Here is a 24,091-nt window from a genome sequence, read left to right on the forward strand (position 1 = left end):
TGTACAATTAACCATTGAATTTATAAACATATGTAGATTCCACACAAGTCAATGGTGAACTCCACAAATCTAATGATTGATTGTAAGGATATATATGCGAAATATGAGGAACTTATTGATGCTTAATATTTTTCATTAAAAAAACATGTGAAAAGTACATGTAATTAAAATAAGAGAAATGATAAAGGTACAACTTTTTGGCCCAACTTTTCACTTATGTGGTCATTTAAAAAAAAAAAAATTAAAACAATAACATTCTATGTGGTCCTTTTTTTATTTAGTATAAAAAAAATGGTATTTTTCTTCATAATAATGACCACTTTTTTAAAAAAAAAATATAATTTTATGAAAAAAATACCATTTTTTTTTAAACAAAAATCAAATAAAAAAAGACCACGATTGCTTCAATATTTTTTTTTATTTAAAGAAAATAAAAAACAAGACAAAAGTTGAGTTAAAATTGTGCTAAAAAGTTGTGCTCTCTTAAAATAATGTGATTCTCACTTACTATAAGTAACACGTGTCATCTATTAGATGGGTTTATTTCTAGCAAATTTCTGTCCATCATTCTCCTTCTTCTTCTTCTTCAACGGACAAAAATTTGCAACGAACTGATTTGTACGCAAATTTCTGTCTTCTTCTTGTATCTCTCTACTGCCTCTCCCTCTTCGTCTTTTTCACTCGCTCCTCCATTTCTTCTTCTTCTTCTTCTGGTTCTTCTAGGCTTTGCGGAATGGCGACCATGGAGAGCTTGATAGGCCTCGTGAATCGGATACAGAGGGCGTGTACGGTCCTCGGCGACTACGGTGGTGGTGTGGCTGCTTTGCCTACTCTATGGGAGGCCCTTCCTTCCGTCGTCGTCGTCGGTGGTCAGGTCCTCTCTCTCACTCACACACACACACACACAAATTCTTTTTCTCTGTATGTGCAGCGTGTAGGAATTTGTTTATGTATATCTTTGGTAAGTCTGATTCTTGGTGCATGTGTTTTCAAGTTAATGTACTGGTTTTGGCCTTGTTCTCTCTCCTCCTCTCTATGCGGGTATGTACGTATGTATGCGTCTATGTGTAGTGTGGTTTGTTGATTTGTGGTGTGTTTTGGATGGGAGTGTAGAGTTCGGGAAAGTCTTCGGTGCTGGAGAGCATAGTCGGGCGTGATTTTCTTCCCAGGGGATCAGGTAGGGTCGTGATTTTTTTTAAAATGTTTTTGTTTTTAGGGAAAAATATAAAAAAGCCCCCCAAACTACCAAATTATTGCATTTTGGCCACTCTGTTAGTCAAAACCGTCAGTTTGGACGGAAACTGCAAAACGACGTCGTTTGTTACGGGTAAGTTACTACAATGCCCTTTTGAGAAAAATATAAAAAAGCCTCCCAAACTACCAGCCGTTTTCATTTTAGCCCCCTAATGTTTAGAAAGTGATAAAGTAGCCCCCTAACTACCAAACAGTTGCAATTTGGCTACTCCGTTAGTCATTACTGTCAAATATGATGGAAAATTCAAAACTACGTCGTTTTAACAAGGGTAAGTTACTAAAATGCCCTTTTAGGAAAAAAAAATCATATTAAAACAAGCACGCTAAACGGCACCGTTTTTCTTGAAATTAGGGTTTCCTTACACTTACCAAAACGGCGCCGTTTTGATAAGTGTTAGGAATAAAAGAAAAAACCTTAAACCCCATGCAGAAAAAACCCCCAACCCCAGTTTATCTCTCTCCCCCAAACCGCTGGCCACCACGTCATTCTATCTCCGGCAACCTTCTCCCTCAAGTGAAAAAAACGCAACACCCCTCTCTCTCTTTCTCTCAAAACCGACTGCCCCTGCCACCACCATCCATCACCACCGGCCACACCATCCACTAGCTACGAAGCGCCACCGAAAAATTCTTACCCATTGTAGAAATCAAACAAAAAAACCACGTTCGTAGATAAACAACACCGATCCGACAGCTATACCATGAAATACAATAAAAAGATTGAGTTATGGGTAAGATTTACAGGCTGTCGGAGATAGACGACGTGGTGGCCGGCGGTTTTGGGGAGAGAGATAAACTAGGGTTGGTGGTTTTTTCGTGGGTCACCTGCGTGGGGTCTAGAGTTTTTTCTTTAAATTCCTAACACTTGCCAAAGTGGCGTCATTTTGGTAAGTGTAAGGAAACCCTAATTTCAAGCAAAACGGCGCCGTTTTGCTTGCTTGTTTTAATATGCTTTTTTTTTTTTTTTTTTCAAAAATGGCATTTTGGTAACTTACCATTGCCAAAACGACGTAGTTTTAAATTTCTCATCATATTTGATGGTAATGAATAACGGAGGGACCAAATTGCAATTGTTTGGTAGTTTGGGGGCTACTTTATCACTTTCTGAATATTAGGGGGCTAAAATGAAAACGGCTGGTAGTTTGGGGGGCTTTTTTATATTTTTCCCAAAAGGGTATTGTAGTAACTTACTCGTAACAAACGACGTCGTTTTGCTATTTCCATCCAAACTGACGGTTTTGACTAATGGAGTGGCCAAAATGCAATAGTTTGGTAGTTTAGGGGGCTACTTTATCACTTTTGGAACATTAGGGGGCTAAATCGAAAACGGCTGGTAGTTTGGGGGGCTTTTTTATATTTTTCCCTTGTTTTTATTTTGAATTTGTAGTCTGTTTGGTTGATGAGAAATTGGAGGAAAAAAAAAAAGAGTAAAGTAAAGTCCACTTTAATCCCTCAAACTATCATCCAATAATAATCTACTCTCAAACTATCAATTACGACAATTTACCTCCCAAACTATTAAAACAATGACAATGTACCCCAATGCTAGCAAAATGAAGAAATTATCCTATAGAATTTTCAATAAGACAAAAATACCCTTAAAATTTTGAAAAAAAAAATTAAAATTTAGTGTTTTTATTTTTATTTTAGTAAGGGTAATTTTGTTATTTTTAAAAAAATTGGGGGTACATAGTCATTGTTTTGGTAATTTGGGGGTAAATTGTCACAATTGATAGTTTGAGGAATAGATTGTGATTGGGGTAGTAGTTTGAGGGGGTTAAATGAATTTTTTTTTTTTTTGTAAAAAAAAAGAGGAAAAGTCAACATAACCTCCTAAAACTACCACCCAATTGACAATGTTCCCCCCCCCCCAACTACTAAAAATTGTCAATGTTCCCTCAATGACGAAATTACCCTTAGTAAAATTAAAAAAAAAAAACAAAAACAAAAACAAAACTTCTAGAAAAACCCTAAAACTAACAAAAAAAAAAAAAAAACAACCAAACATTGGCCATTTTTTTTTTTAATAAAAATTGAAAATTTTCGTTTTTTTATTTTTATTTTTGTTTTATAATTTTATTTAAATAAAAATTTACGTTTAAAAAAATAAAATTTTCGTTTAATAAAATGATTTTTTTTTTTTTTAAAAAAAAACTAAATAAAAAAATAGTTTTTTTTTTTTTTTTTACATAAAAATTTCCGTTTTAAAAAAAATTAAAAAATTTTGTCAAAAAAAAATTGTTTTTTTTTTAAAAAATTGTTTTTAAATTAAAATTTGTCGCTTTTTTAAAAAAATCTTTCTTTTTTTAAATTTATAAGGGTATTTTTGTCTTATTGCTAGTCTTGGGAGGGACATTGACAATATTGTGGTAATTTGGAGGGAACATTATCACAATTGAAAGTTTAGGGAGGACATTGTCAATTGGGTGGTACTTTGAGGGGCTATGTGAACTTTACCCAAAAAAAAAAAAAAAAAAAAAAAAAGATAATCGTTGATTGTTAGGTTTAATGTTCCCGTTTGTTTTCAAAGAATAGTAAATGCTAGTCAACTAAGTCAAGCGATGAGTCTGAGGGGTCCGAGGTTCCGGAGAAGGGTGTTGATAGCAGCTCAAAAGACAAAATTAAATTAAACTGAATTGAAAAAAAAAAAAAAAAAAAAAGGGACAAAATTAAACTAAAGTAGTAAAATTGATTTATTAAAGAGAAAACTGCAAGGGTTGATTTTTTTTTTTTGTTGGTGAAAAGCAATTTAGATAAAGAAGTACAATATTTTAAAACACAAAAAGGCTCTTATTTTATAACTCAACTAAAAGTCATATAAAGGATGATCTTAGTGGGATGCTTTAACGATAAAACACAAAATATAATTTTTCCAAAAGTATGTTTATATGAATTTAATCGATTTTATGCATGACAAAACTAGTGAATTAATTCACAGGGAATTTTAACATGCCCGAGTCTATGCTAAATTAAATAATCATACAAAATAAATCTCTTTTCCAAATGATTTAAGTAATTAAAAATATAAAACTTAAGGAAAAATACACTTTAGTCCCTTAAATTATCACCATTTTTGACTTACACCTCCAAATTTTAAAAGTGACATCAGAGCTTCCCATACTAACATTATGTGTCAAATTAGACACTTTGCATTTTTCTCCGTACCCTTAAAATTATTAAAAAATAATAATTTGAAAAAAAATAAAAAATAAAAACTAAAAACAACAAAAAGGGATGGCCTTTTTTGTTGTAGCCTCCTTAATTTTTTTTTTTTTTTTTTTTCAAATGGTTATTTTTATTTTATTTTTTGAATTTTATTTATTAATAGCTTCAAGGGTATTTTGGAGAAAAAAAAATGCAAAAATGTCTAATTTGACAAGCAATGGTAGTATGGGGAGTCTCAATGTCACTTTTTAAAGTTTGGAGACATAATTACAAAATAGGTAATAATTCGGGGGCAAACATATATTTTCCCAAAAACTTAAACATTAAAAACCAAAAGGATTGTTAAGAACATACCAATAAAAGAAAATATATGAGTAAAGCATGTGATTTTGCTATTAAAAAAAAAAAGAGATGCTATAGTGCAATAAAAAGATTATTTTTGGCCCATAAAAGTTCTAGGTGGCAAGAGGCCACGGGCCTCATCAGTGGGTGAGGCCACAACAATTACGGATAGGGCATGTGGCCTCTTACCACCTAGGACTTTTATGGGAAAAAAATGGCATTTTTATTGCACTATAGCATTTCTCTAAAAAAAAATACATTTCTCACATGTTAAATGACACATGACACTTTTAGAAATTGTGTTGGAAGAAATTCCTCCAACCCAGATTAGAGGAAATTTTTGTCCCCAATAAAATTTCGGGACTTCATCCCTTGCTAAGGCAAGGCTTCTACTTCTACTTCTAGCAAGCCATCACACCAAAAAAAACTCAAAAAACTAATAAGAAAACTTAAAAACTATTTTAGGGATGCTAAGATATGAAAATTTGGCGTAATGAAGTCCTTAAATAGGCTTGGAAACCCTTGTTCTAATCAAACATGAGCTTCAGCACTGCCCCATTAAACACGGTTGCTCAAGTGAATGTCAAGTGAAGGTTGAGTGAACTTTATATCTCCAATTAGTCGCAATCTCGCTTGAGCCAACTTCAAGCAAACTTTCTGTTTGAATCTTGCTTGATCTGCACCAAATTTTCAGGCTTTTGTTGAAAATCTGTTTTGACTTAGTGAACATTGGAATTGGGAATATTTGTGTGATAAAAAATTGTAGCATTTTAAATCAGTTTTTCAATGCCACTAAGTATAATTTCATCTGATAGTAGAATCAAAAGATATGACAGTTTTACTTCGAATGGGTTGCTTGTGCAGTTTTGATAAAACTTGGTTTTCTTCATCTTTTTCTTGCTAGAATTAATTCCAAAGTCCTAGAAAAGACAAATACATGCATTAAAACTCATTTTAAGCACAAAAATCAATTACTGAACATTATTCCAAAATCATATAAATAAAATGCATGAATTAACACAAAGTATGGTAATGCTCCCTAATAATGATATAAATATGTAAAATTAAGTTATTATCACTATGGTAGTAGGCTTGGTTGAATAGAGTTTAAATTTTATTTTTTTAGAAGTTTTTTGGTGTTTCTACTTTTTCTGATTAGGTGTTTTTTTTTTGTATATACTCTGTGTATTTGGGTTGCACACTTTTTTTTTTTTTTTTTTTTTTTTTTTTTTTTAACTTATATAAAAAAAAGGTTGGGTGTTTCTTGAACCTTAATGGTTCTACAACATCATTTTCCCCTACAATTTCTCAGCAATCAAACAGAGATATTTTGATTAATCAATTTTTGTCCGCAAAAGAAACACAAATTTGGAAACTGTAAAATATGATGTTAACTTTGTTTTTTTCTTTTCTGTGTCTAGTAAAGAAGGGTTCTTGATATTTAATATCTTACATTTTCCAGGGATCGTGACAAGGAGGCCTTTAGTGTTGCAGCTGCAGAAGACAGAACAGGGGCCGCAGGATTATGCTGAGTTCCTTCACTTGCCGAAGAAAAGATTTACTGATTTCTGTATGTCATTTGTTGTGCAAATGATGAGATATGGTTACACTACTTAATGTTTTTTGGTGGAACTGCTGGGGCACTTGATTAGAATGATAAAGTTCTTATTGGATGGAGAAATCAAAAGATTTTCTCTTGCTTATGTGTTTTGTCCTCATCTTTGTAATCTTCCTGTTCCTGGTAATTCTGGAGTGTCTTTGTTTACTTATTTCATGAAAAATGACCTTTACCCATTCGTAATTTAGAAATCTAACACGATTTTTTTATAGTGTTTGTGATTTACCTTAAAGATGAAATGTGCGAGTAGGTTTTATATGTACAACTACTTTTGTTATTGCTATCTGTATCACTAAGAATTCATTATGAGTGTTAGAATATATTCATAATATGAATATATTCTGATATTCACCGTATTTGCTGATTGATATATATTTCCCTGTATATTTATATTAATTTGATTCTGTAATATCATTCATTAACTCTTGATTGTATTTCCTATTTTATCTGGCCTTATTCAGCTATAAAGAGGCCCCTTTGTATACAGTTCAATACATACAAAAATATAGTATTCAGTTCATTTCTATATTCTATTCCTATATTCTCTAGTTATTTTAACATGGTATTAGAGCTAAAGGTCTTGGAATCGAATTTTGACTCCGTCAATTCACCCCCTATTTAAATTAAATATTTCACGTGTTGGGCCTCACCTATTAAAATAGAGTTTGAGCCTATACGTGAGGGAGGGTGTTAAAGTAATGATTAAGTGATTAAATTTGTCTCTTTCTATCAGCTTAAGCTTTTGGAATAACTCGGAAAACAAAGTGCTTTACCTTTTAATAATAGTCACTATATCATAGTTTTCTAGATTAAAAGCACAATCACTGATTTGTAATACCATGAGATTTTTGGAGTTTCAACAGATATGATGTCAAGGAGTCATATTTTTTGAGTTGCGTTCTTAAAGATTAAATTTTTTCTTATTTCTTCAATTGGCTACTCTTAATTACTGTCAGTAACACTCCTAACTCGCTCGAAAGCATATATTCTTGTTGGCATTAACAACCCTCTCTGTATATTCACTTACTTGCTCAATCATTTCTCTTGTGTGGCTCGCATATGTATCACTATTATCAAACTCGTCCTAGGTGTATGCTTGGCTGCAAAGGATGTTTATTTGTTTCCTGCATAAGGCTTGCCACATCCTCAATATTTTCATTTTGCTAATAAGATTCATGTTGTTTTGAATCTATGCCCATGTTTCCTAGCTTGTTAGCACAGTAACTTGACACTGTCTAACCATTTATTGTACTAGCTATAATAAAAATCTCTCTTGTTTTTGATGCCTCTTGCTCAAACCTTGCTTGAAAATGTATGCTAAAAAATTGTTACAGCAATGCAAACTTTGTATTTCCTTCTCCTTTTTCAGATTTGAAAATGGAAATTGCAAGGTTGTTTGACTGTCTTATTTTTCTTACACAGCTATGGTTCGGAAGGAAATTCAGGATGAAACTGATAGATTGACTGGGAAGTCGAAACAGATTTCTCCTGTTCCTATTCATCTCAGTATCTACTCCCCAAATGGTAATGGAATCTAGACTTGGTGTTAGGAGTCAAGCATAATAGTTCCCTTGGTTTCTTTGATGTGCGGTTTTATTGGCTGCATTATATATGAGATTGTATTTTACTCAAATTTTTAATGATTTATTGATTTTTTTGGTTATATTTGAGAAGTATGGATCAGTGATGAGGACTCAGCTATGTTGCCCGCTGATTATTGTGATCTTGATTTTCTGAAGTGTATCAAATTCATTATTGGGTTACAAAATCTAATTTATAGGGAACAATAATGGAAATGACATTTTGCGCCAGTTGGCATGTGGTGGGTTCCAAAATAACTCTCATTAAAGGGGGCCTAGGGTTTGAAGAACCTCACTGAAGTAAGAAATTAGTCATGACCTGGAATGTGCGAGAGAGAGACGAAATAATAAATCGATATTTCCTCTGTTCGATTTCCAAAGATATTCCAAATCATGTAATTTGTAATTGTTCTTGTCATATGTTTATCTGCTGCTGTCCTTTCTGTGTACCAAGCAGCATGAGAGTCTTTATATGTGGCTGGTGCATTGCAAGTAGTCTTGTCTTGTTGATTGCATTGCATTACATATCTATTTTTAGTTTGATTTTTGCATAGGCTTTTGTTGTGATATCTGTTTTTCCAATGTACCTTGAACTAAATGCATCTCCCTCCAGCTTCCTTCCCCCATGAGTGGAGAGTGAGGGCACGTGTTCAATCCTATTCTAGGTGTATGAGTTTGTTTACCTATCAGAAAAAATAATGATTTTCTTACTCGGTAATTTTGCTTGGTTGCTCTTTTGTTGCATACAGATTGAACTTTTATTTGACTTTATAAAGGATTATCATCATTGTTCAGAAGTCCTTTACATTATCTGATAATTATTGTTTATTTTTTGGCCGTTGTCAACTTAACATTGATAGATTTGCCCGGTTTAACAAAGGTTGCTGTAGGTATACTTCTTTAACTGTCCCCCTGTCTCTACCGTTAAATGAAATTTACCCTTGTTGTATGTTCTATTTTTTATCTATTAATTTTCTGAGCTAGAGATGTATGTTATTGCCAGAGGGACAGCCAGAAAGTATTGTTCAGGACATTGAAAACATGGTTCGTTCATATGTAGAGAAGGTAATAAGAAAGTACTTTTTCCACCTTTTATTTTATTTTTTTCATTGTGTAACTGTGACTGATTTGTTTACATCCTTCTTATTTATGACATCATATATAACTCATTATTTTTATGCATTTCTAGCACATACATTTTCAAATAGAAGGCATCAAGTTAGAAGAATATAATCAGTGGCACTATTCTTTAATTTCTAGTAACTATGGAATTCTGGTAGATTATTCTTTTAGTCTATATTCACTCTTTTGTCTCGATTGTACAATCGGCAATCTCACAACGGTGAGATATAGAGCAAGAAACCAAGGAAAATGCTATCATGAGGGAAGGACATTTTTTAAGGAGTATTCCGTATTCGCATGCTGGTATTATTTTGGTTAATTAACCTTCTCCTTGATTTATTGTTTGATGAGTTCTAACTTGATAACTACTTATGTTGCCTTTGAAGACGATTATATCCAAGGAACTGTAGAACTCTGTTTAATTTATTAGAGATTTATGGAGGAGTGTTAACTTATAGTCTTATCATGGAAAATTAGAATGGGTAAGAGTTTTTTTTTTTTTTTTTTTTTGCTTTTCTCTCTCATATTCGCGGTTTGTATTTTCAATAATTGTTATTACTATTTATCCTAAAAGTTTAAGTTGATACGAAATAGTAAATTTAATTGTATAATTAATATTCTTAACACTCTCTTTCACGCGTGTGAATAAACAAAAGAGAGAATATTTTATTGAAATGAGAGGACAAACTATAGAGCCAAAGTTCAAACTTAAGAATTTTGCTCTGATACCATGTTAAATCACTAGCCAATCCAAATATATAAGCTGATAGAAAATGGTAAAATTAATTATTTAATTAATATTTTAATAGTAATGAGTGATTTCTGTCTCTTAAATTTGATTAATCCCTCTAGTTGCAACTTATTTTGGATGTTGCAAAAAGCTTCCATCAAGTAAAGTCTAATTTATTGTGGAGATGGTCTCCCGAGTTTTGATTGTATGTGCTGCTTTCACTTCTCCTGATTTTTTACTGATTGGTATGCCGTGATCTCTTATCTGTATTAAAAAAAAAAATTGTATTTCAATGTTTTAGATGTATGTTCCATGCCTTGGTTTTGTTTTGGTTCAAGCTTATGCATTTAAATTCATTGGTTATATCTGCAATTTGTTGGAGTTCTTGATAGTTTTGTTGCTTCAAGTTCTCTGCAAGCTATTATAAAATTTATGGTTCTTGGATTGCAGCCAAATTGCATCATTTTGGCCATAACTCCGGCCAATCAAGATGTAGCAACATCTGATGCTATCAAGATTGCTAGGGAAGTTGATCCATCAGGTATACTTTCTGTACATTGTTTCTAGTTATCTCTCAATACAGCCATATATGAATGTATTTTTCTTTGGTATGCATTCGTGGTTTTTCTCTAATACTTTTTCTTTAATATGGAGATTACGTTTTCCTTTTTTAGGTGAACGGACATTTGGCGTGTTGACAAAGCTTGATTTGATGGATAGAGGAACAAATGCTTTGGATGTAAGAATCCTTCTAATGTATTCAGCTTTAAACTCTCTGAAATTTAAAAGTTTGGCTGGAAGCAAACGATGCTTCTCAATCCATCTAACCTAAGATGGGGCATTGTTGAAGTATGTTTCTCATTTTATTTTTGAAGATATTCTGTGCTTCGTATCCATTATGTAAAACCCAACAAAGCCATCTTGAATAGTTGATTTAGAATAAACATCAGGCAATTATCTGATAATTGGAAAAATTTGTGGTTTATGTCATGGGGAATTGGAAACATATGGCATGATTGCCTTATATCTTATAGCTTTTAACCAAACAATATTCATGAAAAAATGCTTGTGTCCACAGAAAGGCACACAGAAAGGCACAGATTAGTCTCGGGAAATTTGAATTTGTAAAATCATATTGAGTGCACTTGGGCACCCCATGAAAACAAATTGTTTACACTGATTTTTTGTACAGCATTTAGAGGCAAAAACCAGCTCATGAATGGTGCCGTTTTAGAAAACCATTGGCTTGAATAATTAAGATGTTATTCCTTAAATCACCCTGCCTCTTTTTGTTGAGGATATTTTGATAATAAGAACAAACTCAACTTCAAACTAAAATGAGAAAGATGATTCTTTCTGATGCTACATAAATAAGTGCATTCTCTCTGTCATTCTTTCTTTTGAGATATCCTATAGAACATGTATACTTTCTAAAAGTGAAAGTTCTTACATCTTCAATTTCCTATAGTAACTCTACTTTCCTTCTAAAAAGCAAACAAGATTTTTGTTGAAAGTAGTGCCACCTCCTGTATCAAATGAAGGACATTTTATAAAGTTCACTATATGTTTACTTGTTTGCCAATGATCGTGCTATTTCAAATGAAAATACTGATATTAGGACAGAGGTAGTATTGTTTTGTCAGAATCTTCCAGTGAGTTGATTATCTAAGTGGTCATTTTTTCTAGTTGTATCTTGAGTAATTTTTTTTCGCCCTTAAGTTATGGATGTACCTGGCGACTCTTTAGGAATCATATAGTACATTGAAAAAGAAAAGAAAGGCAGGATTCCCAAGTGTCCAAAGGATCTTTTTATTTTTTTGTGTATTACTAGAAAATTGCATGTCGATTGATTGTTTTCCTTGTACTTTTATACATCACTCGTATCTGTTTTTTGGCTATGGTAATTGTTAATTTTTCTGCATTTTGTAATTTATGCATCACTTATCTGCTGCAGAAAGGTTAGGTCCTCTTAATATGGTTTCCTTTCATGTCATTTTAAAGGTTCTTGAAGGAAGATCTTATCGGCTTCAACACCCTTGGGTTGGAACTGTAAATCGTTCACAAGCTGATATAAACAAAAATGTCAACATGATTGCTGCTCGGCAGCGGGAGCGTGAGTTTTTTGCCACAAGTCCTGATTATGGACGCTTAACCAGCAAAATGGGCTCTGAATATCTCGCAAAACTTCTTTCAAAGGTTTTGTTTATCCTGCTTATCTTCATTTGTAATGTGATGACTAGCTTTCTACATTTATTTTTTCTAACTCTATTAACTATGGCTGGTTACATTTTGATATTGTTATCATTTCAGCATTTAGAATCTGCAATTAAAGCTCGCATACCAGGCATTGCATCATTGATTAATAGAAGCATTGATGAACTTGAAGCAGAGTTGGACCATCTTGATAGGCCTGTTCCTATTGATGCTGGGGTGAGGAATTTATAAACGTGTCATTTATATTTTAGTGTTGACATATGAATTGTCTGATGATATTTATTGTAATTTTTTTCTGATGCATATCAGGCCCAGTTATATACTATCCTAGAGTTGTGCCATATATTTGACCAAATTTTCAAGGAGCATTTAGATGGAGGGTAACGTATTGATTGTGCTTTGTTTCTTCTTTCTTTCATTGCTTTAAATCTCATCTCAGCTGCTACGTGGGAGCCAAACACTGATGCATATGATGATTCATTTTGATTCTATTGGCAAGTAATTCCTATATTCCTGTTATTCCTATTTATATTCCTTTGCCAAATCTCAGGCGACCTGGTGGTGATCGGATTTATGGAGTTTTTGACCACCAGCTCCCTGCTGCTTTGAGGAAGCTTCCATTGGACCGTCATCTTTCACTGCAAAATGTAAGGAAAGTTGTTTCAGAAGCAGATGGGTACCAACCTCATTTAATTGCACCTGAGCAAGCTTATCGACGCCTCATTGAGGGTGCACTTAATTACTTCAGAGGCCCAGCGGAAGCTTCCGTAGATGCTGTAAGTGCTTTTGTTTTTGTCCTCATGGTTAAATGGTTGTGCCCGAGGCCGCCTGACTCTTGGAATGAAGATTTTGTTTTCTTGTGTTGGGAGAAGGGGGGCGGGGGTTAATAGGGGGAGTCATACAACGATGTCATAAAGATGATGTGCATTGAGATCTCTAGAACCAATGTATATGCTTTTCCATGTCTTTTCAAACTCTAATAAATTGACAAGCATTGCACCTCTAATTAGTTTCTCTTTTCCGGAAATATGGTATTGCAGGTTCACTTCATATTGAAGGAACTTGTTAGAAGGTCAATTGGAGAGACTCAGGTTCAAAATTAAGAAAGTTCACTATTTCCATAGCAGCAACAATTTACCAGCCAGGAAAATCAAGTTTTTTTTTTTTTTTAATTTTTTTTTGGAATGGTACAGGAGTTGAGGCGCTTCCCAACTCTTCAAGCTGAAATAGCAACAGCTGCCACTGAAGCATTGGAGAGATTCAGGGAAGACAGTAAGAAGACAACTTTGCGAATGGTGGAAATGGAATCTTCATACCTGACTGTGGATTTCTTCAGGAAACTACCTCTGAAAATGGAGATGGAAGTAAATCCATCCGGCTCCTCTGCAGATCGATATACAGAAGGGAACTACCACAGGATAGGATCAAATGTTTCTTCTTATGTTAAAATGGTATCAGAGACACTCAAGAATACCATACCAAAGGCAGTGGTTCATTGTCAAGTGAGGAAGGCCAAGCGGTGTTTACTTGATCATTTGTATATACAAGTGGGCAAAAAAGAGGTATTGAGCGATATTTGCCTCTCTCTCTTCCCAAATTAGGCTTTAATTTCAACCCCTTTTGCTGACAGAATATTGTGAGTTTATAATGGGAACAATGCTAAAATAGTCCCTATAGTTTGGAGTTTTGACAAATAACTCTTTAGGGTTTAAAAAGTGACTATACACTTCTTGGGGTAAGCCAAAACCCCGAACCACATTGACCAATTTAACATTTTTCCCTTTATATGAGGCATTTAATAGATAACGGGATCCTTAGGCCTGCTCTCACTGGAATCATATTTCGATGTTCCCGGTTACAATTTGATATATAATGCTCATTTGGAAAGTACCTTCAAAGGATCTGACACAACTGCTCGACTTCCATTGTTGGTTAAGCAGTGTTGCATTTCCTTATTTTATCAAACAAATTTACAGCAGTATACATGTGAATTTTAGCCATTTCCAATTCATCCTTCTGAATGTTGAGAGAAGGTAGTTTCTTCTGTAGGGCAAGCAACTTTCAGAACTGTTGGATGAAAATCCAGCACTGATGGAAAGGAGACAGCAACGTGCAAAGAGGCTTGAGTTATACAAGTCTGCGAGAGATGAGATTGATTCAGTCTCATGGTCTAGATGAGGTGAATCTTTCCCTGTCTCATTCTACCCTACCACGTTTTTCAAACGTTATCCACTTCAATATGTTTTGGTATTTACTTTATTCGAATTTAAGTAAAAAAATTTAATTGCTTCATAGGCTTATATTTTGTTTCAAATAATGACCCATTTTTTTCTTAAAATGGGTCATTTCCAATAATGAACCACATTGACCAATTTAACATTTTTCCCTTTATAGTGAGGCATTTAATAGATAACGGGATCCTTAGGCCTGCTCTCACTGGAATCATATTTAGATGTTCCCGGTTACAATTTGATATATAATGCTCATTCGGAAAGTACCTTCAAAGGATCTGACACAACTGCTCGACTTACATTGCTGGTTAACCAGTGTTGCATTTCCTTATTTTATCAAACAAATTTACAGCAATATACATGTGAATTTTAGCCATTTCCAATTCATCCTTCTGAATGTTGAGAGAAGGTAGTTTCTTCTGTAGGGCAAGCAACTTTCAGAACTGTTGGATGAAAATCCAACACTGATGGAAAGGAGACAACAACGTGCAAAGAGGCTTGAGTTATACAAGTCTGCGAGAGATGAGATTGATTCAGTCTCATGGTCTAGATGAGGTGAATCTCTCCCTGTCTCATTCTACCATACCACATTTTTCAAACGTTATCCACTTCAATATGTTTTGGTATTTACTTTATTCGAATTTAAGTAAAAAAATTTAATTGCTTCATAGGCTTATATTTTGTTTCAAATAATGACCCATTTTTTTCTTAAAATGGGTGATTTCCAATAATGAACCACATTGACCAATTTAACATTTTTCCCTTTATAGTGAGGCATTTAATAGATAACGGGATCCTTAGGCCTGCTCCCACTGGAATCATATTTAGATGTTCCCGGTTACAATTTGATATATAATGCTCATTCGGAAAGTACCTTCAAAGGATCTGACACAACTGCTCGACTTCCATTGTTGGTTAACCAGTGTTGCATTTCCTTATTTTATCAAACAAATTTACAGTAGTATACATGTGAATTTTAGCCATTTCCAATTCATCCTTCTGAATGTTGAGAGAAGGTAGTTTCTTCTGTAGGGCAAGCAACTTTCAGAACTGTTGGATGAAAATCCAGCACTGATGGAAAGGAGACAGCAACGTGCAAAGAGGCTTGAGTTATACAAGTCTGCGAGAGATGAAATTGATTCAGTCTCATGGTCCAGATGAGGTGAATCTTTCCCTGTCTCATTCTACCCTACCACGTTTTTCAAACGTTATCCACTTCAATATGTTTTGGTATTTACTTTATTCGAATTTAAGTACAAAAATTTAATTGCTTCATAGGCTTATATTTTGTTTCAAATAATGACCCATTTTTTTTCTTAAAATGGGTCATTTCCAATAATGAACCACATTGACCAATTTAACATTTTTCCCTTTATAGTGAGGCATTTAATAGATAACGGGATCCTTAGGCCTGCTCCCACTGGAATCATATTTAGATGTTCCCGGTTACAATTTGATATATAATGCTCATTTGGAAAGTACCTTCAAAGGATCTGACACAACTGCTCGACTTCCATTGTTGGTTAACCAGTGTTGCATTTCCTTATTTTATCAAACAAATTTACAGCAGTATACATGTGAATTTTAGCCATTTCCAATTCATCCTTCTGAATGTTGAGAGAAGGTAGTTTCTTCTGTAGGGCAAGCAACTTTCAGAACTGTTGGATGAAAATCCAGCACTGATGGAAAGGAGATAGCAACGTGCAAAGAGGCTTGAGTTATACAAGTCTACGAGAGATGAGATTGATTCAGTCTCATGGTCCAGATGAGGTGAATCTTTCCCTGTCTCATTCTACCCTACCACGTTTTTCAAACGTTATCCACTTCAATATGTTTTGGTATTTACTTTATTCGAATTTAAGTAAAAAAATTTAATTCCTTCATAGGCTTATATTTTGTTTCAAATAATGACCCATTTTTTTCTTAAAATATTTATTTTATTAACTTGTGCACGTTTTTTTTACCTTGTGCACTTGAGGCACTAAGAGTGGGGTGGTCATGCAACCACTCCAAGTCTCCAAACAAAGGTGGCCATGCCTTTATTCTCGACAGGAGCTACAACCATGACTTTTTACCTTTATTTTTTTTATTTTTTTTATTTTTTTTTTTTATATTGTTTCTTCAAATTTTTTAAAAACATTTCTCAAACTTTTTGATTTTTTTGATTTTTTTTTTTTTTTTTTCATTTAATATCCCACAAACAACATTTTTTTAAATATAGCTCCTACTCCTACCAATATACTTCTCAATTCTCACTTTTTCTAAACACAAACCCAAAACACTTTTCAAAAATTTTACCAAACATGCCCACAAATTTTAATTGTTGGAGATGAATATACAATATCAGTTAAAATAAATAAATAAATAATCTTATGCGCATTCTAGTTCTAACCCATTCCTCTCATAGGGCGGGCGGCTATCATTCTTTTTAAGAACAATATGGAGGAAACACCGCACTGTATCTCAAAACATAACTATGCCCACAAATTTTAATGGTTGGAGATGAATATACAATATCAGTTAAAAAAAAAAAAATTCTTATGCACATTCTAGTTCTAACCCATTCCGTTCATAGGGTGGGCGGCTGTCATTCTTTTTAAGAACGATACGGAGGAAACACCACTGTATCTCAAAACATAACTATATGACTATATCTCCAAAAAGAGTGCCCCACAGACATAAAGGTCAAAATGTACTCTTATTTTATTATTGACTAAATTTTAAATAATAATATATCAATAGCAGCTGGACCAAAAGGCTCTCCCTTCCAACAAAATTCTTGTAACAGTTTTGAGTTTAGCAAGGAATTTTCTATGAATGTTTCAAGCTGCATCTGTAGAAGTACCTCATTTCTTATCAAGCTCTTCTAAAGCTGCCCACAATTTCGGATCTTCATAATCCTTTATAAGGAAGGCAGGCTTTGCTTCCAGCAGAGAGCGTTCTGGATTCCTGGTGGTTATACCAACTACTGGCATCCCGGCCGCCACTCCAGCTTTAATCCCCGAAACAGAGTCCTAGCAAAGCAAAAACAAAACAAATACCAAATTTCAGGGAGTGCAAGCTAGACAAACTTCTGAAAAGAACATGACCTGAGAAGAAGGTAGACCTCAAATACAAAAGTGTGATCCTTTGATACATTGAGTATTTCAAGGGCCTTCAAGTAAGGTTCTGGGTGTGGCTTGGCATGGTTACATTCGTCTCCAAGAATAACAGCTTCAAAGAAATCTGACAGGCCGAGTCTTGAGATCATGAGTTCGGCATTTGGCCTCGGAGCATTCGTCACTGCAGCCCGTTTCAACCCGCGATCTTCAATCCATTTTTTCACTTTGTATATGCCACTCACAGGCTCCAATTGTTCTGCGGCCAATCTGTGTTGTTTCATCAAAGAAATTATATCACTGGAGCTTGAAAGGGTTTCCAATTAGAGAAGTAATATTTACCTTCGGAACATGGCTTCCTTTTCATCCGTGAACTTTAAGCCCCGTTGAACATCATCAGGGAAGAGGAACGCAGCAGCATCATCGTTATGCTTGCCAGCAATATTCTCAGCGTAGAATTCCTCAGTAATTGGAACCCCACCATTAAATCCAATCTGTAAACTACCAAAATTTCTGTTAATCCTCCATAAGTACTTCATACAGAATCATGAGCTCTTTCTTTGGTTAAACAAGAACTATGCACGTATAACGTATGCATTTTGTTATGGTGAATGTCATATCCTTGGATGCAAAAGTATGAACTTCTTTTGATAAATAAAAATTTATTTCTGGAGTGAAAAAGAAAGTGACATAGAGAATACAAACTTGAACCAGAGATCTCAATCTTTTTGAGAAAATTTATAACTGTTTAGGGCAAGTTAGTGAAAGAAACTTTACCTCTTGAAGCATTTCACGGAAGGCAGAGTAGTGGAGTGGATCTGAATCACATAAAGTTCCATCTACATCAAATAGTACTGCTTGAAGAGGAGCAAGTGCAGCGAGAGAACTTTTGCTGGTTCCACAAAATGGAGAAAATAAGGCAACAGTACAACCAAATGACATAAAAATAAAATAAAATACAAGGTGCTAAAAGTTTTTGAAAATATATAAAAAACAGCATATCAAGATGTCAGATCATCCGGTAACCATCTGCAGCTTACAGTATGTATTTAAAGGGAACCACTAGATAGTGGTTCCCAATCAACATTTTATGATAACATTGTCAACACCATAACAAAAACCTGTAAAGGTTCTCCATCTAATGGTTGATATAGATCCCAACACATAAGTTGGACACTTGCTCAAAACCATAAAATGACAACATTTAGTGAACAAGTTACACAAGAAATTCAGATGCTACTCAAACTAAAATGGAATCCTTTCAGTTCCATGAAGTATACAAAGTACATATCCACAAATTACATACAGAAACAACTAACAATTGACAATTTTCTTGTGTACATGATCTATCAACAGCTATGGCAATGACTTGTAGCATTATATCAGTCAATGGTTCCTATTTCACAGATATTTTGGTAAAGATGGAATTCAGCAATTCCTATGAAGTTAATGGGATTAACTGATATTTACCAGATATTGTCTACAAAAGGAAGCATGAATTTTGTAAAGTCTCTCCCATGGAGTACTTACTAACTATAAAGTTGAAAACTTTACAAATGATAAACAAGCAAAAATTTCAACTCGCTATGCTTTAGCATCCATTTAGTATTAAGCATAAAGTGTGCCAATTGCTCATCAGAGGAAATAATCTGGAATAGCCACAGGAGGAAGAAAGAAGCAACATCGGATATGCAACCAAACCACGTCGAGCGAGAATATGCAAATTCACTGGCAGAGAAAACAGCTCTAGTACATGGGAATATAAGAGAAGATAACAAAGATGAAGACAAAATACAGAACCATCTGAATGAAAATAAACCTAATTACCAGAAGAGAAAGTATTAAAAAATAAATAAATAAATAAATAAATAGAGAAGCATGGAGTCTCAGTTAGAAATTAACTAGGAAATGAGATGGTAAGAATCGGAACTCTATTTAAAAAAATCCAAAATTAAGAGGAGACGCCAATCTGGGACAAGTCCATTTCGATCTCTAGCATGAAAAGACTAATGATTGATGAACATGAACCAAGTGAAGGACACTACACTATCGCAATTAAGAAAGAAAGAAAGAAATGTATTTATCAACAGAATTCAAGCAGATGCTATGAACAGAATATGCAAGTAATAGTTCCCATAATACAGAATTGAAAAGCACAACTTTTAGCTGGCCCACAATTCAAAACAATCCAAAACGTAAAATTTCACAAAAAAGTAAAAAATAAAAATAAATAAAATAAAATAAAAATTGATTACTGGTGAACATGAACCAAGTGAAGGACTGAATCACACTATCACAATTAAGAAAGAAATAAATGTCTTTATCAATAGAATTCAAGCAGATGGTATGAACAGAATGTGCAAGTAATAGTTCCCATTATACAGATTTTGAAAAACACAACCTTTTAGCTGGCCCACTTTTCAAAACAATCCAAAATATTGGATTTTGATGGTACAGAATTGAACGACATCCAGACTAATGAGAATCTCTAACAGGTTGACTTTGGTGCAATAACCCAGAATATATAAGAAACCAGAATTTCATATGATGGGTACAAGGAAAATCATCTGATATAACAGTACCCCAAAATATGTAAGTGAAAAACAAAAACCGTAACAACTACCAAATTTATGGAATGGAATATAAACTGACACTGCATGGAAACAAAAACTCCTAAAACTTGTCCATCAGTGGCATTGTGTACAAGCAAAATTTTCACAACAAAAGTTGAAGAATTAAGATCAACCCAGATCAAATCTGCGGCCATTCTTCCAAGAACGATCACATGAGAGAGACAGAAAATTTACCTCTCCTTAGAATTTTCACCACTTGAGGCCGTCATTACTTGTTGGGTTTGAGGTAGGCAATTATCGAAGGATTTTCTTTGCCAATACTTGTTTCGAGAAATGGGTAGTTGGGACTCGGGAGCAGATCGTGGCGGATGTAGTGAATTATGAAGAGGAATAAGCGAAGGGAATCTACCACAGAATGAGATGCGAGCTGTATTCATTCCTTTTTTCTTCTTTCTTTGATATGAAAAACCTGCCTCATAACTTTTAACATTATTATTGGACTCCCCTAAGGTTATGAATTTTACACAATTTTAAACTGGAAACGGTCATGCTTACTGAAAATACATGCATTTTCGGCATTGTTTTAAAAAAAAGATAATGATATTTGCTGGAAATTTGGGAGCCCTTCCTCCTTTTTTTTTTTTTTTTTTTTGGGTAATATGGGAGCCCTTCCTTATTTGCTCAGAAAAAAAAAATTGAGGTAGTATTTCAATATATTATATCAAATCCATTTTTACAATTTTTTCTGGTGTTTTATCTTAATTCTAAACAATAAATGATTTTATATGAGATGAGGTGGGTGATGGTAATCTTTTCTGTAGTTAGAGCTATGAAATGGACATCCCACAAAAGCAACAAAAATGAGCTTAGAAAATACCCATCATAAGAAATATATTAAAATTGAAGAATGCTAGGCTTACAAACACATTTTACAAAATAATGTGACACAATGTGATTGGATATGAGATAAATTCAAATTTTAAGAAATTCAATCATATTGTGTCACATCAATTTATAAATATTTTTTTTATAAAATGTATTTATAAGCCTAGCATTTTCCATTAAAATTGATGGTGGTGCATGAGTGCATCACATGGACAACCCCACAAAGCCTCATCAAAACTGTTTTTTTTTTTGGTTTTATAATTAAGCAAGTGACTAACTTGTACAAAAGAAAACTGCTATTTGTCTTTTTCTCATTTATTTTTTATTTTTTTAAAAAAATCAACTATTAAATCTGTATGATTTATATGATGAAAGTATGAATCTTACAAATCAAATGATTAATTTTTTAGAAAGTCTAATGGAAAAAAGAAGAATGATGTTTAGATTTTTTTTTTTTTTTTTTTTGGTGCATAAAATATACAAGGAAAATTAAACGAGTAATAATAGAAATTACATTTGTATCCTACAAATTTATTATATCGATGATATGACCGTCTCAATTAGCTTTTAAATTTTGTTTTATTTTTTTAACAAAGATGAATTTAAAGATTAATTAAAATTGTTATATCAACATTGGAAAGTATTTGTGAGATAAAAATATATTTTCTACCATTACTTACCTCTTTTTCTCATCTTGCCGACAGTCTCAGACTAATCTTCTTCCTCTTCTAAAATTGCCCCGATCAATCGGCAATTTTACAGAACTTAGAGTCTTGTCAATGAAACAGCAAGCAAAAAAACTTAAAGTGCAGAGGCTGTTAACAAATAACCAAGAGTCTAGGGGTTGCTCACAAAAGAAAAAGAAAAACACTTTCCTGGGTGTTTCTTAAATTTCTCAAGCATATTCGCTTCACTTTTTTCAAATGTCCTGGAAATTTGGGAGCCAACCAACCAACGCACCTGGCCCCTGGCGGCTTCCCTCTCTTACACGTTTATTGTTCCTTTCCTTGATTATATTATTTGTATGACAAAAATTGGACCACGTATCATCAGTTAAAAGACAAGTTGGCTACTTCTTTCATTTTTTTTTTTTTTTTTAACGATATTTTTTCATTGATATAACAATCAAATTGGACAAAATGCTCACTCATTAGAATATCAAAGATACAATTTGAAACCTCTACAACCCAAACAATATTTATGACATACACAACAGTCTTTCAGGGTTTCGGGCTATTTTACAAGATAATATCTTTGAATATTATCGTCTCCATCTATTTTAAATCTACAGCAAAAATTTGCAACAATATCAAAAATTTCCTGCCATTATGTCACGTATCGGGTTCGGGTATTGTTGAAGTGTAGATATAAGACTATATAGATCAACTTTAGCTCAATCTATTTAATTAAAATATGGCACACTTTTTAACCCCAACTTTTTAATTTCGTATTGAATTCGTGAGCCATGTCAAAAATTGTCGACCCTAATTATCGTAACAACAAAAGCAATGGCAGAGTAAAGAAGTTTTATTTGGAGGGTCAAATATTATTGTGAGATAGAGGAGGGAGGATATGAGATTTTGGAATACACTATAAGGAGAAGTAATTCATTTTGAGCCAATTCAGGGCCACCATTTGGGTAGCTACCAACTCTCTCATAAGGAAGTTTTTTCCAAGGCCCAGTTCAAATGGGTGACAGCCCAAGCCTGATTTTCAAAGATTTCGTGCATGCATTTAGCCAGATTTCCAGGATTCACTTCACCCACGATGCACACATGTAAATAAACTTTGCCATTTGCAAATTGCAATCATGCTTCATCAACAACATTTAAGCAGTTTTTCAAATGCTAATGTAGAAAAAAATAACCTAATACAGTAATACTCATACAACTATACCAGCCACCAGGCGGCTATTGCAAATGGTTTTATTTGTTATTAAAAATTTAATTTAAGTTTATAAGAAAATTATAATATTATTTAATCTTAATACTCCTCTCACTTTTGGGCTTAAAACTTCTTTTTAATATATAATGCATAACACGTGGAATATTTTAATTAAAATTGAAGTGAATGACTGTATATGATGAGGTTCAAACTCAAAACCTTTGACTTTGATACTATGTTAAACCGCAACTCATCCCTATAAAAAAATCTGCGTGCAACATTATGGTGGTTCTACTATTATCCAACAGATAATATCTGTTTCTGGCCAAAAAAAAAAATGCAGTAATTTATGGGTTTTTGGTTGCAAAGAAAGAGATTATTTTCTTGAAAATTCTGTAGTTGTTACTCCATCTTATTATATTATCAATTATTTCAAAAGCTTTGTTTTTAAGATAATTAATAATTTAACGCGATACGAGGGTAAACGTTTTGAGTTTAAACATGAGTCATGACTTTAGAGCTTACCTTGCATTTTGAGTTAAATATTTTATGCGTTGTGTTTCACTTGTTGAGAGATAGTTTAGGCCGACACATAAGAAAAAAGAAAAAAAAAATTAAATATATATATATATATATATATAAATTAAATAATTAAATTTATTATTTTCAATTTATAATAGGTTAAAAAAAAAACCGGCGACAACCAAAAATACCTTACCAAGAACAGACATGACTCATGAGACATCTCTATTTTTGTCATTTTTCTTTTTCTTTCTTTTCCTCTCTGCCCTCTACGGCTCTACACCACTCTCTCCCTACTCCCTAGTGCCTCCACCGATGCACAGAATAGAGAAAGAGAGAGATTGAAATGATGAGGCCAGGGTGCAAATGGCACAACTTGTATGGTTAGGCAAGAGGCAAAGGACATAGTAATTCTACACGGCACAGAGTGTGAGTGATTGAGCGTCAGAGAGGGAGGGAGAGAGAGAGAGAGAGAGATGTTTTGTCCTATATGCCCAGCAGCCCAGGCCTGATTTTAAAAGATTTCTTTCGCACATGCATTTTCCAGAATTCACTTCAACCATGATGAACGCACGTACGGAAGTCAGCCAAAAACAGAGCAACAGTTTCCGAAGATTTTTTCGAAAGAAAAAAAGCAATGGATTTTGGGGAGAGGAAGATTTAACAAAAATAGTATAGAATGTAGGAATGTGCTGAAATTGGGGTATAGATGAGGAAGTATATATAGTTGTAGATATGTGTAAATGGGGAAATACTTTTAAGAGAAATGCTAGATATTATTATTATTCTATCAAACATAACAGAATTCACAATATGACGAAAACAGAGGAAGAAGAAGATGTAAAATACAGAAAAATATATTTTATACAAGAA

General features: G+C 33.5%; 2 protein-coding genes across 2 annotated transcripts; one reads left to right on the forward strand and one right to left on the reverse strand.

Annotated features, from left to right (window-relative positions):
- The first annotated feature begins 677 nt into the window (after positions 1–677).
- Positions 678–14,325, forward strand: LOC132174767 (phragmoplastin DRP1E-like). Its single transcript, XM_088514200.1, has 15 exons — positions 678–874; positions 1,114–1,177; positions 6,224–6,331; positions 7,802–7,902; positions 8,798–8,849; positions 8,963–9,024; positions 10,262–10,352; positions 10,486–10,550; positions 11,813–12,007; positions 12,122–12,241; positions 12,335–12,405; positions 12,576–12,801; positions 13,066–13,116; positions 13,219–13,587; positions 14,075–14,325. The coding sequence occupies exons 1-15, from the start codon at positions 734–736 to the stop codon at positions 14,201–14,203; spliced, it is 1,845 nt and encodes a 614-aa protein (XP_088370326.1). The 5' UTR covers positions 678–733; the 3' UTR covers positions 14,204–14,325.
- A 2,610-nt stretch (positions 14,326–16,935) lies between these two features.
- Positions 16,936–20,399, reverse strand: LOC132175190 (Haloacid dehalogenase-like hydrolase (HAD) superfamily protein). The gene is made up of 5 exons (XM_059587056.2): positions 20,162–20,399; positions 18,132–18,246; positions 17,697–17,848; positions 17,363–17,624; positions 16,936–17,270 (listed from the first exon to the last, which is right to left on the reverse strand). The coding sequence occupies exons 1-5, from the start codon at positions 20,362–20,364 to the stop codon at positions 17,103–17,105; spliced, it is 900 nt and encodes a 299-aa protein (XP_059443039.2). The 5' UTR covers positions 20,365–20,399; the 3' UTR covers positions 16,936–17,102.
- Between the last annotated feature and the right edge of the window lie 3,692 nt (positions 20,400–24,091).

The sequence above is a fragment of the Corylus avellana genome, chromosome 3 (genome assembly GCF_965113065.1).
Source record: "Corylus avellana chromosome 3, dhCorAvel1.hap1.2, whole genome shotgun sequence".
NCBI classification, from domain to species: domain Eukaryota; kingdom Viridiplantae; phylum Streptophyta; class Magnoliopsida; order Fagales; family Betulaceae; genus Corylus; species Corylus avellana.